Here is a 13741-nt window from a genome sequence, read left to right on the forward strand (position 1 = left end):
AGGCAGCTGTGAGGCGGAAAAAATTCGGTAATGGGGAGCGTGAGTCAGAGGCTGGCAGGGAGTGGGGCTGCCGTGAGCTCATCGCCGCCCCTTCTCCCCGTCCAGCACCCCCAGCAACAATTAATGTCAACTCAGGGAAAAGCAGAAGCCAGACAGAAGGAGGGGGGTGGTGTGCAGAGACGGACTGGAAAAGGCATCAGAGAGAGCGAGACCAGGCTTTATTAACAATCGGGTGTAAAAATCCAGATGGGTCTGGCCGCTCCTTTCGGCTCACCTTCCCGGGAGGGGACCGCCTCGGGCAGCCCTGCGCCCACCCCGACCCTGCCCAGGCCTCTCTGAGCCGATGACCCTCCCCTGCAGAGGCTCTGTTCATCCCCTGCAGCCATCGCATTCCACCCCGTTCCCAGGAGGGCTGTGTCCCCCATTTGGGGTGCCCCCGCCCCAAGTCTTAACACACAAGAGGCAGGCACGCTCGTCCGGCCCCCTCTCCTCCTCCCCGCACATCTCTCCCAGGCCCGTACCACAAAGGGGGCCGCCTTTGCGGACAGACCGAGATTTCTCAGTGCGCAAAAACCCCCGCACAGGTTGACCTCTCTGAGAAGTTCACGCACTACACACAGACATCAGCCTGCAGCAGAGTGACTTGCCCTCTGCAGGCCTGTTTGTGGGCCCCCAGAGGGCTGGGGGTTCACACAGGGAGGACCTGCACACGGTGAGTGCTCGAGAAGTGATCTCCCTCCCGACTGGCTCCGGTCACAGGTCCTTGCTGAATTCTCTTACAAGCGTGTAACCCATGCAGCCCCAGCTGCCCTCAGCCTGGTAGCCGCACCCCTCCAGCATCCCTGCCACGCCCCAAGCTGCCACAGCCACTGGGACCACGAGCCGGGCCCGGGGCTCCCCCATGCCTCCCGCCCAGGCTCGAGCCCGGGACTCGGCAAAGGCCAGCAGCCGCCTGCCCACACCTCGACGGCGGTGCCAGCGAGAGACAGAGAGGCGGGTGACCCGGGCCCCGTCCCCAGCACTGGAGCCTGGGGCCAGGGCCAGCACCCCACACACGTCACCCGAGCTGCGCACTGCCACCCACGGGCCCCCCAGGCCGCCTGGTGGGGGCAGTGAGCCCCATCGGGCCCGCAGGCCCAGCTTCATGGCCGCCACGGCCAGGAACACGGGCAGGAGAAGGGCCAGGGCGAAGGAGGCCAGGACGAAGCGCAGGCCACTGCTGGCCGCGGCCAGGAGGAGCAGGGCTGGTGGCCGTGTCAGGGCGTGCAAGGCCACGCGGTTCTCTGTGTCCTTCACACCAGCCTGTGGGCAGAAGGAGCAGTCAGAGGAGGGGGGCCCGGTGGCAAGAGACACCAGGGAAAAAGAGAGGGAGTGGACAGTGCCGGGCACTGGAGACAGGGGCCCCCAGATGGGCAAGGGCCCTGCAGCCAAGGAACAGGCAGGGGACAGGACACAATCTGCTCCCGGCACCCGGAGCGAGTGAGTGCATCAGGAGCTGTGGGGGACGCCCAGTTCAGGGGGGCTGCAGGTGTGAGGCTCAGGGAAGGCTGAGGCCTTGAACAGGACAGAGGACAGCCCCAGTTCCGAGTAGGCGCCGGCGGCAGGACCCGGGGAGGGAAGAGATGCGGTCCCAGGCGGGGGCCCCAGGGCTCTGCTCTGCAGAGTGTGGGCAGGAGGACGGGCTCCGCGGGCTGGTGCAGGGCAGACTCAAAGTCTGAGACGAGGAGGCAAGTGTGCCAGGGTCGCCCCACGGCCCTCCAGCTGTGAAAACCTTTCTGACCCTAAGGGTGGGAAGAAGGCACTAGAAAAAGGGACCGAGCCAAGAAGACGCTTAGGAGGAAGAGATCCCTTCCCAGGAGCCCGGGCTGGCTCAGGCAGGTGGCTGAAGACGCCCCAATGCCGCCGCCCGCCCCCCCCCCCCCGCCCCCCACCTCGCGCCTGTTCTCACCTTCAGCATCTCCAGCACCAGGGGTTTCTCATCTTCCCTCATCTCCCGCACGGACAGGTGGCTGGGGGCCATGACAACCCCCAGGCTCCCGCGCCCCCCAAGGGAGCAGGCGTGCACCTGGTGAAAACAAGCAGGTCACTAAAGGGCACCTCTGGTCCCCACCGCGCCCCAGGGAAGGGGACCCGCAGCAGCGTGTCCCAGATCAGGACACTGGGAACGCTCGGGGCCCCCAAGCGAGCGCAGCTCGGGATGCACCCTCCACCCAGCGACCTTTGTCAAGTCTCCCGGCCCCTCGCCCCCGCCCGCCGCGGTGCTCAATCGGTTCCCCCTAAACGCCCGCGGACGTCAGCACCCTGCAAGCCGGGGCTCGCTCCCAGGCTCAGGGACTGCCCTGGGGAGTCAGCGGAACACCGCCCCCCGCCCCAGCCAGGGCATGGACCCCGTTCCCTGCCCCACAGTCGTCCCCGACCCGCGCCGCAGGAGCAGGCCCGCAAGAACCTCTGCAGGTGGCTGCAATCTTCCCACTAGGTGTGGGGGCGGCAGGGTCGGGAAGGGGTCGCCTGCGGAAGTGACGTCAAGCTCGCGCACAGTGGGGGCGGGGCCTGCACTCGGCCTTAGCAACGGTTGCCAAGCGTCCTGGCAGGATTCTGCGCGGGGGGTTGGGGGGGGGCGGGAGGGACCAGAGCTGGACGCGGCGACCCCGCCAGGGGTGGGGTAGGGGGCGGAGACAGGGGCAGCCGCAGGCGGGTCCCGGCGGGCAAGGTACTTACCCGGCCGGCAGAGGAGGAGCGCACGGTCTCTTCCCGACCTTCCCTGGTTGCTAAACAAGCGGAGAGCCGAGCGTGGGGGACAGGGGGCGGGGGAGGGGAGGCGGTGATGGGAGCGGATTAGTTCTCGTTGGCTCCGGGGCCTTCGAGGGAGGGGCCGCATCCTGGGCCCACCAGCTCCCAGAGGACCCGCCCCAGGAACCTCCACCCCAGCCCACCTGGGCTCTCTGGGAGGACCTTCGGGATAAGGACTCCCACCCACCCATTTTTCAGATGAGGGGAGCGGTGGGGTGACTTACAGCGAACAAACAGAACCAGGATTCTAGACTCTAATGCTTCCCCACTATGGTGACCACTGCATCTTTTTACTTTCTTTTTTTTTTTTTTAATTTTTTTTTCAACGCTTTTTTATTTATTTTTGGGACAGAGAGAGACAGAGCATGAACGGGGGAGGGGCAGAGAGAGAGAGGGAGACACAGAATCGGAAACAGGCTCCAGGCTCCGAGCCATCAGCCCAGAGCCTGACGCGGGGCTCGAACTCATGGACCGCGAGATCGTGACCTGGCTGAAGTCGGACACTTCACCGACTGCGCCACCCAGGCGCCCCTTTTTTACTTTCTTTTAATGTTTACTTGAGAGACAGACACAGAGACAGAGCGGAGGAGGGGCAGGGGCAGCGAGAGAGGGAGACACAGAATCTGAAGCAGGCTCCAGGCTCTGAGCTGTGAGCACAGAGCCCGATGCGGGATCGAACTGAACTCACCAACCGTGAGATCATGACCTGAGCCGAAGTCGGACGCCCAACCACTGAGCCACCCAGGCGCCCCCCACTGCATCTTTTTAAAAGGATGAACTGAACCTCACATAGAAGTGGCTGGCCCCAAATCGCAGTCAGTCACCTGGGAGCCAGGAAGCAAAAGCTACAAGACTCTGAGCTCCCAAGCGGTGGCTATGACCACGACATTCCCCCTCATCCCACCCATCGCCAAGAAAACAAAACACAGGGGAGGAGATTCTGGTCTTTATTAGTAAGCCCAGCCTGCAGCTCCCCTCCCCCCAGCCCAGCCCAAGCAGTGAGTCCGGGTCTCTCTGTGTGGGGCAAGAAGAGATACCAGTGGTTCTACTCAAAACGTGTGCACCAGCTGGACTGCGGGCAGAGTCTGGACAATCTGGATGGAGGGGAGGGTCTGCGGGGCCATGCCCCCAGGTGCAGTGCCGGTGGGTACCACTTGTACCATCTGGGAGGCGGGAGCCGTGGAGATGCCCACTGGGACAGAGGCTTGGCCAGGTGGGGGTGGGGCCAGCAGTTGCAGCGTGGCACCGCCTCCCCCACCACTGCTATTCTCCAGCAGTTCAGCGGCGGGAGCACTGCGGATGATGAGCAGTTTCTGTCCCGGCGGACCAGGGGCAGGTGGCTCAGCCAGCCCAGGGGGTAGCGTCTCGACCTCCTGCACACACAGCTGGGTCTGCTCCCCATCTGCCCCGCTCAGCACCAGGACGCTCTGCAAGCCCTCGTCCGTCTGCAGCGTCTCAAAGAGCACATCCTGGACGACACCAGTACCGGCCTCACCGTCACCTGGCTCCCCAGGGCCGGGACCGGCCAGCAAATCCTCGGCCGCACCGCTCTGAACCACCAGCAGATTGGGGGCCTCCGTGGTCACAGCTGCCCCGCTGGGATTGGACAGCTGGCCTGCCACAGGCTGGAGCTGCACCGTGGTCACCTCCTGGGCCGGCTGGAGCTGGACCGTGGTCACCTCCTGGGCCGGCTGGAGCTGGACCGTGGTCACTTCCGGGGCTGGCCGGAGGGGCTGGAGCTGGACCCCGCTCACTTCCTGTGCCCCCGCCTCCCCACCCCCCACATTCTGCAGGACGATGAGGCTCTGCCCTCCCCCGCTGGCCCCTGCGTTGCCCCCTCCCTGAACCCCTAGTCCCCCAGGACCTGGCAGCCATACGACTCCAGGCCCCTGCCCAGATTTCCCAGCTGCCCGTGGGCCCTGCCTGCCACGGCTGCTCCCCGCCGCAGTGCCCGAGGAGGGCAGCAGGATGAGCTTGGCGGGAGCGGGTGGGGGCGGGGGCGCGGGGGGCTGCACGCTGCTGGGGATGAGCTGGAGGCCCTGGGCGGTCTGCACCAGGAGAAACGTCTGGGAGTTGGGGGCTGCCTGACCCGGGGGCGGGGCCGGGGCCGGGCCCCCGGCCACCTCGAGGGAGAGCGTGGCCTGGAGGTGGGGGAGAACGTGGACGTCTTGGGTGGCAGGTGGGGCCGGAGCGGCGGCCGGCGGGGCGGGGGGCTGCGAGCCGGCGGCAGGGGCCGCGGGGGCCGGGGCGTGCGTCCTCAGGTGCCGCTGCAGGTAGGCGGCCATGACAAAGCTGCGGCCGCAGATGGGGCAGGAGAAGGGGCGCTCGGCCGAGTGGGTGCGCTGGTGCAGCAGCAGGTTGGACGAGTGCGTGAAGGTCTTGGGGCAGAGCGGGCAGCGGAAGGGCCGCTCGCCCGTGTGCACGCGCTGGTGCTGCCGCAGGTTGGAGGTCTGCGCGAAGCTCTTGCCGCAGACGCCGCAGGCGTGCGGCCGCTCGCCCGTGTGCACGTGCCGGTGGCGCCGCAGGCACGACGTGTTGCGGAAGGCCTTGCCGCACTCCCCGCAGGCGTACGGCCGCTCGCCCGAGTGCAGCCGCAGGTGGTACTGGTAGTGCGACGACCACTTGAAGGTGAGGCCGCACTGGCCGCAGGTGAAGGCCCGCAGGCCGGTGTGCACGCGCTGGTGGATGGCGAGCAGCGACGAGCGCTTGAAGGCCTTGCCGCACTCGCCGCACTGGTAGGGCCGCTCGCCCGTGTGGTCCCGGAGGTGGTAGCGCAGCCCCGAGGAGCCCTTGAAGGCCTTGCCGCACTCGGCGCATTTGTAGGGCCGCTCGGCACAAGCCGGCGCGGGCGCGGGCGCCGGCGCGGCAGGGGCGGCGGCGGCCGGGGCCAGGGGCTCCTGGGGGCAGGTGACCTCGGCGGCCTCCGCCTGGGGGGGCGGGCGCCCCGCGGCCGCCTCTTCCACGTGGCACTGCTGGTGCGCCAGGAGGCTGGCCAGCTGCGGGAAGGCGCCGTCGCAGCTGCCGCAGCGGAACGCCTGCCCGCCGGCCGCCCCGTGGCTGTGCTGGTGGCGGGAGAGGCCGGCCACCGTCCGGAAGGACTTCCCGCACGGGAGGCAGGCGAAGCCCGGGGCGGCGGCGGCGGCAGGCGGGGGCTGCGGCGGAGGGGCCGGCGGGGACCGCGAGGGCGGCGGGGCAGCGTCCGCCTTGGGCGCCGCGGTGGCCTGCCCGTCCTGGGGCGGCGTCGCCGCCTCGGGCCCCGGGCAGGGCTGGTGCTCCAAGAGCAGCTCCTCGCTGCCGAAGCCCAGCTCGCAGCCATCGCAGCGGTACACCAGCTCCACCGTGGTCTCTGCCGCGGCCAGGAAGAGCTCGGGCACCACGGGCGGGGGCGCGGGGGGCGGGGGCGGCGCGGGCGCGTGCAGGTAGGCGTCGGACACCAAGACCTTGGCGCCGGGCTCGTGCTGCGGCGGGGCGGGGGCGGCGGCGGCCGCCGCCCCGTGGGCGCGCTGGTGCAGCAGCAGGTTGGACGAGTGCGTGAAGGTCTTGGGGCAGAGCGGGCAGCGGAAGGGCCGCTCGCCCGTGTGCACGCGCTGGTGCTGCCGCAGGTTGGTGCTCTGGGTAAAGCTCTTGCCGCAGACGCCGCAGGTGTAGGGCCGCTCGCCCGTGTGCACGTGCCGGTGGCGCCGCAGGCTGGACGAGTTCTTGAAGGCCTTGGGGCAGTCGGGGCACGGGTAGGGCCGCTCGCCCGTGTGCTGCCGCAGGTGGTACTGGTAGTGCGACGACCACTTGAAGGCCAGGCCGCACTGGCCGCAGGTGAAGGCCCGCAGGCCGGTGTGCACGCTGCGGTGGATCTGCAGCAGCGACGAGCGCTTGAAGGCCTTGGGGCAGTCGGGGCACTGGTAGGGCCGCTCGCCCGTGTGGCCCCGCTGGTGGTAGAGCAGGGCCGAGGAGCCCTTGAAGGCCTTGGGGCACTCGGGGCACTTGTAGGGCCGCTCGCCGGTGTGCGTGCGCTGGTGGTGGAGGAGCCGGGACGACCACCGGAACGACTTGCCGCACTCCCCGCACTCGTACTGGGCCGTCGGGGCGGGGGCCGCGGGGCCCGGCTTCTCCGCCGGCCCCTCGGAGGTGGAGGCGGGCGCCATGTCCGCGTGGGAGCCGACCATCACACCTGGTGGGGGACTCGGCGTCAGGGGAAGGCGGGACCCCATCCCACCTCCGCCCCAACACCGGTCCTCTCAACCTGGACGCACACATTCGCCCTGGAAGCGGCAGAGGGTGCGTCCCCGGCCCACGCGTGCCGCAGGACGCCTCCCTCAGGATTAGGGGCCCCCGGTGGCCCAGGGCTGCGCCAAAGCAAGACCTTAGGTGCCAACGCAGAAACTTCTGGCAAACTGGGAGGAGTGCTCACCGGCTACAGCATGCTGGTCATCCCCTCGCCAGGAGGCTGGACAAGTGTGAGAAGGCTGGGCGTGGTCTTTAGGAGGCCAAGCACGTACTTTAGGGCCAAGCTCCTCCCCTCTAAAGACAGACACTGTCCCTGAGGATGGCCTGGGCTCTCTCTACCACCCCGGCTTCTGATGCCTGAGCCCGCTCCCTCTGAGGAGCTCATCGTCCACCCTGCCTCAACGCCAGTTCCCAGCCACTGTAACTAGAGCCCCTTCGAGCATTCCACACTCCACCCCCCACTGCTGCTTGCCTATTTCCTCTCCACATTAATCGAAAATCCCTAGACTCCACCAGATCCATAGCCACGCTGCACCTTCCACACCCATCCACCTCCTCGCTTCCTGCCTGCCTTCGGTCTCCCTTTAAAAAAAAATAAATAAATAAATAAAATAAAATTTTTTTTGTTTTTTGTTTTTTTTAAATAACTTCCACACCCAGCATAGGGCCCGAACTGACAACTCCGAGGCCAAGAGTCACATGCTTTACCACGGAGCCAGCCAGGCACCCCTAGTCCGGGTCTCCCTCTGCACTCATGCCCACGAATCTCCAAGTTCCCGGCACTGCTCATACCTGCATTTTTCTAGTCCATTCACTCCCACCCAACAGGTGGTACTCAGACATGTTTCTGTTCCCCTCAAACCTCTCCTCTCCCCTCCTGCTTTTAGCAGGTGATCCTGCCATTGATTTGGTCACTGAAAACATAAATGCAATCAGAAGAGAATGTCGCCCCATCCCAACCACTGTAGCGGTGATTCTCAAGGAGATCGACTCTCCCACCCCAGGGGACATCTGGCAGAGCCTGCAGACGCTAAGTTGTCACGACTGGAGGGGCCGGTGCTCCTGGCATCTAGCGAGGGGGGCACCAGGGATACTGGTCGACACCCTACAGTGCATGGGACGGCCCAGCACAGCAAAGAATGCTCCAGTCCCAAACGGCAGCAGTGCTGAGGCTGAGAATCCATGCACCACCCTCCCACCTGCCTGCCTCTGGCCCACGGACTCGGACTTCCCACCTACTTTCCTCCTCTCCTGGGCCATTCCCATCTGGGTACCCACAAGCTGCACCTCCCTTAACAACCAACAGGGGCATCTGGGTGGCTCAGTTGGCAAGCACTGACTCTTGATTTTGGCTCAGGTCATGATCTCATGGTCCGTGGGTTTGAGCCCCACGTCAGGCTCTGTGCTGACGGTTCAGAGCCTGCTTGGGATTCTCTCTCTTCCTCTGTCCTCCCCTGCTCACACTTTCTCTCAAAAATAAACTTAAAACCCTTCAGGGGCGCTTGGGTGGTTCAGCTGGTTAAGAGCTGATGATCTCGTGGTTTGTGGGTTTGAACCCCGCACAGGGCTCTATGCTGACAGCTCAGAGCTTGGAGCCTGCTTCAGATTCTGTGTCTCCCTCTCTCCCTGCCCCTCCTCCACTCATGCTCTCTCCCTCTCTCTCTCAAAAACAACCATTAAAAAAATTAAAAATATAAAAAAAAGCCTTCACCCCACTACTGCCTCTAGCTATGGCTTTATTTCTCCCCATCCCCTTTGCAGCAAAGCAACTCAAACGTGCGGTCAATACATGCTCTTTCCCATCTCAAACCCCACCACTCAGACCCTCCACTCCATTCATGGCCTCCCTGGTGCTAAATTCCACGGCCCCTCCTCAATCCCTACGGGGTCCCTCCCTCCTTAAGCCACTCTCCTCGCTTTCGGGCACTGGTTCCTTCTCGTCTCCCTGACTTGTGAATGTGGGAGAGCCCAGGGCTCTGCCGACCCTTGGACTCCTTCTTCATCCACACTCTGTCCCTGGGAGCCCTCACTCACCCTCAGGATCTCCGTCTAAACAGAAGGACTCCAAAATGCAGATCTGACACCTCTCCTCTGAACTCCAAACCCTGCTACAGTTGTCATAGGGACGCCTAGCAGACAACTCACACTTAACATGCCCCAAATCTCTTTTTCTTTTTTGCTCCTGCTTTCTCCCTTCTTCTCCATCCCCGAAAACTCCTCTATTCTTCCTCACCACCCTCTCGTTCTCTCACCGTCTATGACCAATCCGTCAGCCAGTTCCCTTGTTCCAGCAGGGACATATTTGGAACCTGGCCACTTCTCTCCAAGCCCCTCATTGTCACCTTTGTCCAGGGCACCAACGTGTCCCTCCTGGACAGCTGCAACAGTCTCCCAAAACAGATCTCCGTGTTTCCACCCCTCTTCCTTTCCTACCTCTGGTATGTTCCCAACACAGAGGCTGCAGGGAACGTGCCACAAGCTTCTACAGCTCCCATTTCAGAGGAGATACATCTCATACGTGCCCACAGCCTCCTCCCCTCCCTGACCTCCTCTAGCCTCTCCCCCCACGCCATCTAGTCGGCGCCTGGAGCCCCTTCCCGACAGTGTCCTTGCTGACAGGTCGCTTCAGGGAGACATTCCCTGCACTGGACCTACATCTGCAACCCCTTCCAACACTCCCCGTTCTCTTTCCCCTCTTTCTATTGTTCTCTCTAGCACTCAGCACCTTCTAACCTGCTTTTAAGCAGGGTTTCCCAACCTCAGCACTGTTGCGATCCGGGGCTGGACCAGTGTGGAGGGACCAGTCCCGAGCACTGCACAGTGTTTAGCAGCATCCCTAGCCTCTCCCCTCTAAATGTTAGTGGCATCTCAATCACTGTTGCACCCCAGAGCCTAAAATAACGTCTGGCACAGAGTGAGCACACATCTTGAATGTAAAAGGGCTGGGCATCCCCTCTGGACAGGCTATAAAGATTCTCTTAAAAAAAAAAAAAAGATGAGTTAGCATCCTCGGGGCGCCTGGGGGGGCTCAGTCGGTTGAGCGTCCAACTTTGGCTCAGGTCATGATCTTGCGTGAGTTTGTGCCCCATGTGGGGCTCTGTGCTGACAGCTCCGAGTCTGGAGCCTGCTTCAAATTCTCTGTGTTCCTCTCTCTCTGTCCCTCCTCCGCTCACTCTCTGCGTCTCTCTCTCTCAAAAATAAATGTTAAAAAAAAGTTAAAAAAAAAAAAAAAAACCAAGATGAACATCCTCTTTAAAATGTAAGCAAGTCCTTTAAGACACTAATTATCCCAGGAAGCTGCACGTGCCTTTCAGAAGGCCGAGCACGCCTTAGACAGGAGCCATCGGCTCTCTGGAAGAGCTGGACCCATCTAGTCCAATAAAGAGCATCCCCTTCAAAAGGCCGGACCACACCCTTCCATCAGGCCCGACTTCCCCTTTAAGAGGGTGCTCCTAGGGCACACCAATCTCCACCTTTGTTGAGCTAAGCTACTGTCTGGTTGGAAGCCACCGGGACTCAGAGGCTCTTCCTTCAAAGTTTGGGGCACTGCCAGTGCTCCTTCGCGAGATAATCCTTCCTCAGAGAATAAAAAGCGGGAAGCTGCGGGGAACTGCAGAACCTGCCCCGCCCCTCTGAAAAGCAGCCCCTTGCCCTTTAAGAGGGCGGAGCCGGCCTAGTGGACCAAAATCGGAGGTGAAGTAGCGCCCTTCCCTTTAAGGCATCCCTTCCGGTTTCACGCTCCCCATTTCCCCAACGTCTCCGCCCTCGGGTCCCTCCCCCCACCCCCACCCCTCCGGTCTCTCACCTGCGGCCCCGACCCGGGGAATGAGCGGGAGAGACCTAGGGCCTTCCCGCGGGGGCCGACGGGAAGACGGGGCCCCGGCAGCGGCGGGAGAGGAGTGGGGGCGTGGGAGGGGGGCGGGGGCGCGCTCCCTCCCAACAGCCCCCGGCGCGAGGCACCCAACCTTTATCGGCAGCCTCTCGCGCACACAAACCCCGACGTCGCCGTCGGCGCGTCACGACGCCACGTGCGCCGAGGCCCCGCCCCACCCCTCCCGCTAGCCTGCGGCCGTCGCTCGCTCCCCGGCGCAGGCGGCGCACGGCATCGTGGTAGTTGTAGTCTTCCCCGGACCTCGACGGCCCCGTCGTTTCGGCTGTGTCCGAAGTCAGCCCAAGGCCCGGGAAGACCCGCCCGGAGGCGGGGTCTCACGTTCCCCGTGTTTTACTACCGATTCCCTCTCGTCTGTCCTAGAATTGCTCTCCAGCTGCGCGGTTTCCGAACGGGCCTAGCCCATCAAGGGTGTGGTCATTCCTGGCCTGACCGCCACGCCCAGTCCCTGGATCTCTAAAATTTCCCTGCCGGGGAAACAGGCCCGCAGGGCTTCTGTTCACACCCACACCCCCACCCTGCAGAGGTCCCACGTGCACGCAGTTCCCGGGAGTGTGCGGTTGTCCCGGGAAGCTGGACCCTGCTGTGCTTGCTCCTTGGAGGCCTGGGGGCTTAGGGAACCACTGAGTTGTCCCGGATCCCCTCTCCCTCCTTTCCAAGTCACCCCACCACGGCTTCAGCCTTGGTGACTTCTGCATGTCACCCAACAGTCTCTCGGCCTTGACACTAGTGACGCTTGGGCCAGATTGTTCTTTGTTTTGAGGGCCGTCCTGTGCACCGTAGGGTGGTTAGCAGCGCCCCTGTCCCTGACCTCCACCTTCTCTCCAGGGGATACTAGCCCCGTCCAACTAGATCAGGCATCTTATCCAGCCCAGTCCCTCTGAACCCTTCTCCCCCACCTGGCCAGCCAGATGAACCATTCATCCCAGAGGACAGAGCTGGGAGTGGGGACTGCAGGCTTTGAAGGCAGCCCAAACCTACCTGACCCTTCCCAGGGACCTAGGCTATTACTCGTGCCCCAAAGGCCTGTGTGCATGGGGGGTTGTCCCTCTCTATCCCCATCCTAAAGCTGTCAGCCAAAGAAAAGTTGATAAGGGCGACACATACACACACTTCCAGAGAAAGGCAGCCCCACCCTCACTGGTAGTCAAAGGAGAAGAGAAACCCTGGAAGTAAGTGGGGAACCTGGACCTTTCCCTCTTCCTCACACTAGACGCCCCCCCCCCCCCAACCAACCCTGCCAGCCATACTGTGGGTGGTGGGAGGTGTGTCCTGGGCTTCTGGAACAGTCCAGCTCCAAGGTGGTCCAACAAGGACTAGAGTCTTTTTGATCACAGGGTGGGGAAGGGCTCAGACCCCACTCGCTGTGCCCGCACCAATGCTCCTGGTCCCCACATGCTTAAGCCCTCCAACCCACATCCCTTCCCTCTGGAAGGAGAAGGTGTGTGGTGTTGGGCTGAGTGGACACTGGATCGTGGTTTGGGCCATTCAGTCCGTTGCCTTGGTAATGGCGCCACCTGCGCTTAGAGAGGAGAGGATTAGGGGCTGGGGTGGGGGTTGTCCTGGAGCACCGGTCTCCCCCTGACACACAACAGGAGGTATCTGGACCAAAGACAGGATTCCCAGGGCCAAAGACTAAAAGTAAAATATCCATTTTCACCCTAGTGCAGGAAGAGAGCAGAGATGCACTTTAAGCAGGGGGGCTGGGGTGTGGGCAGGAGCCAAGAGGGCTGGCCTGTTTCTCCCACAGACTAAGGATGCTCCTTTTTGACATCTTTTGTGGCTCCCATGGGTGCCCAGCCAGCCCTGCCCGAATGGGCCTCTTTCCAGGGAAGGGGTGTTATCCTCACTTCAATGCGGGGCGGGGGTGAGAGGAGGGGGTGGCAAATAGAGGCCCTCTAAAGTCTCTTGGCCAGACACAGGACCAGGAAGTGATATACATCCTACAGCCAGGAAGTGATTCCTGTAACCCGGAAGTGATTTACTGAGGGTGTCTCCAGCCCCAGAGTCTACCCGCCCCCATCCAAGCCCTATCTGGCAGGTCCCCACATGCCTGGTCATGGCCCAGTGCATGGGAGCCAGAGGAGCCTCCTCGCCCATCCCTGGGGGAACCAGGGCTGACACCAGGTCACACAGTCCCATCTGTACCTAGAAAACAGATTCCGGGGGTGCCTGGGTGGCTCAGTCAGTTAAGCGCCTGACTGCGGGTTTCGGCTCAGGTCATGATCTCACGGTTTGGTGAGTTCCAGCCCCGCACCGGGCTCTGCACTGGCAGTGTGGGGGGGCCCTGCTTGGGAATCTCTGTCTCCCTCTCTCTGCCCCTCCCCCACTTGCGCTGTCCCTGTCTCTCTCAAAATAAATAAATAAACTTAAAAAAATAAAAGTAAAGGGGCGCCTGGGTGGCGCAGTCGGTTAAGCGTCCGACTTCAGCCAGGTCACGATCTCGCAGTCCGTGAGTTCGAGCCCCGCGTCGGGCTCTGGGCTGATGGCTCGGAGCCTGGAGCCTGTTTCCGATTCTGTGTCTCCCTCTCTCTCTGCCCCTCCCCCGTTCATGCTCTGTCTCTCTCTGTCCCAAAAATAAATAAAAAACGTTGAAAAAAAAATTTTTAAAAAAAATAAAAATAAAAATAAAAGTAAAAAGGAAAGAAAACAGATTCATCTGTTTTAAGTACAGAAATGTGGCCAGAGACAGATACACACTAACTGCCCTCCCCAGGAGTGGCCGCCACTTTCCGTGATGATCCCCAATGACCCATGTCCTTGTACACCAAGTGCCTTTTCTTCAGGTGGCCTGCGGACATGATGGATGGCACTCCTGCGATAGGTTATGTGATTTGGCAA

General features: G+C 62.6%; 2 protein-coding genes across 7 annotated transcripts; both read right to left on the minus strand.

The window, feature by feature from the left end:
• Nucleotides 1-196: 196 nt before the first annotated feature.
• NAT14 (N-acetyltransferase 14 (putative)) lies at nucleotides 197-2832 on the minus strand. Of its 3 annotated transcripts, none has more exons than XM_058707372.1 (3): nucleotides 2719-2832; nucleotides 1949-2065; nucleotides 197-1302 (listed from the first exon to the last, which is right to left on the minus strand). In XM_058707372.1, the coding sequence occupies exons 2-3, from the start codon at nucleotides 2018-2020 to the stop codon at nucleotides 754-756; spliced, it is 621 nt and encodes a 206-aa protein (XP_058563355.1). In that variant the 5' UTR covers nucleotides 2021-2065; nucleotides 2719-2832; the 3' UTR covers nucleotides 197-753. The 3 variants fall into 3 exon arrangements, with proteins under 3 accessions (XP_058563355.1, XP_058563353.1, XP_058563354.1); XM_058707370.1 differs by lacking the exon at nucleotides 2719-2832 and adding an exon at nucleotides 2447-2558; XM_058707371.1 differs by lacking the exon at nucleotides 2719-2832 and adding an exon at nucleotides 2418-2539.
• Nucleotides 2833-3723: 891 nt separating this feature from the next.
• On the minus strand, nucleotides 3724-11027 carry ZNF628 (zinc finger protein 628). 4 transcript variants are annotated; one of them, XM_058706827.1, is made up of 3 exons: nucleotides 10817-10870; nucleotides 7196-7593; nucleotides 3724-6955 (listed from the first exon to the last, which is right to left on the minus strand). In XM_058706827.1, the coding sequence occupies exon 3, from the start codon at nucleotides 6948-6950 to the stop codon at nucleotides 3840-3842; it is 3111 nt and encodes a 1036-aa protein (XP_058562810.1). In that variant the 5' UTR covers nucleotides 6951-6955; nucleotides 7196-7593; nucleotides 10817-10870; the 3' UTR covers nucleotides 3724-3839. The 4 variants fall into 4 exon arrangements, with proteins under 4 accessions (XP_058562810.1, XP_058562811.1, XP_058562809.1 ...); XM_058706828.1 differs by lacking the exon at nucleotides 7196-7593 and having other exon boundaries at nucleotides 10817-11027; XM_058706826.1 differs by having other exon boundaries at nucleotides 3724-7305; nucleotides 10817-11026.
• Nucleotides 11028-13741: the final 2714 nt, after the last annotated feature.

This window comes from Neofelis nebulosa, chromosome 17 (genome assembly GCF_028018385.1).
Source record: "Neofelis nebulosa isolate mNeoNeb1 chromosome 17, mNeoNeb1.pri, whole genome shotgun sequence".
Taxonomy (NCBI): Eukaryota; Metazoa; Chordata; class Mammalia; order Carnivora; family Felidae; genus Neofelis; species Neofelis nebulosa.

Bases quoted from the DNA above. Each gene is read 5' to 3' on its own strand.
- NAT14 (XM_058707372.1), bottom strand. From the start codon at position 2,020: ATGGCCCCCAGCCACCTGTCCGTGCGGGAGATGAGGGAAGATGAGAAA. The intron at 1,303-1,948 runs GTGAGAACAGGC...TTCTGCCCACAG, and splicing joins TGGTGCTGGAGATGCTGAAG to GCTGGTGTGAAGGACACAGA.
- ZNF628 (XM_058706826.1), bottom strand. From the start codon at position 6,995: ATGGGGTCCCGCCTTCCCCTGACGCCGAGTCCCCCACCAGGTGTGATG.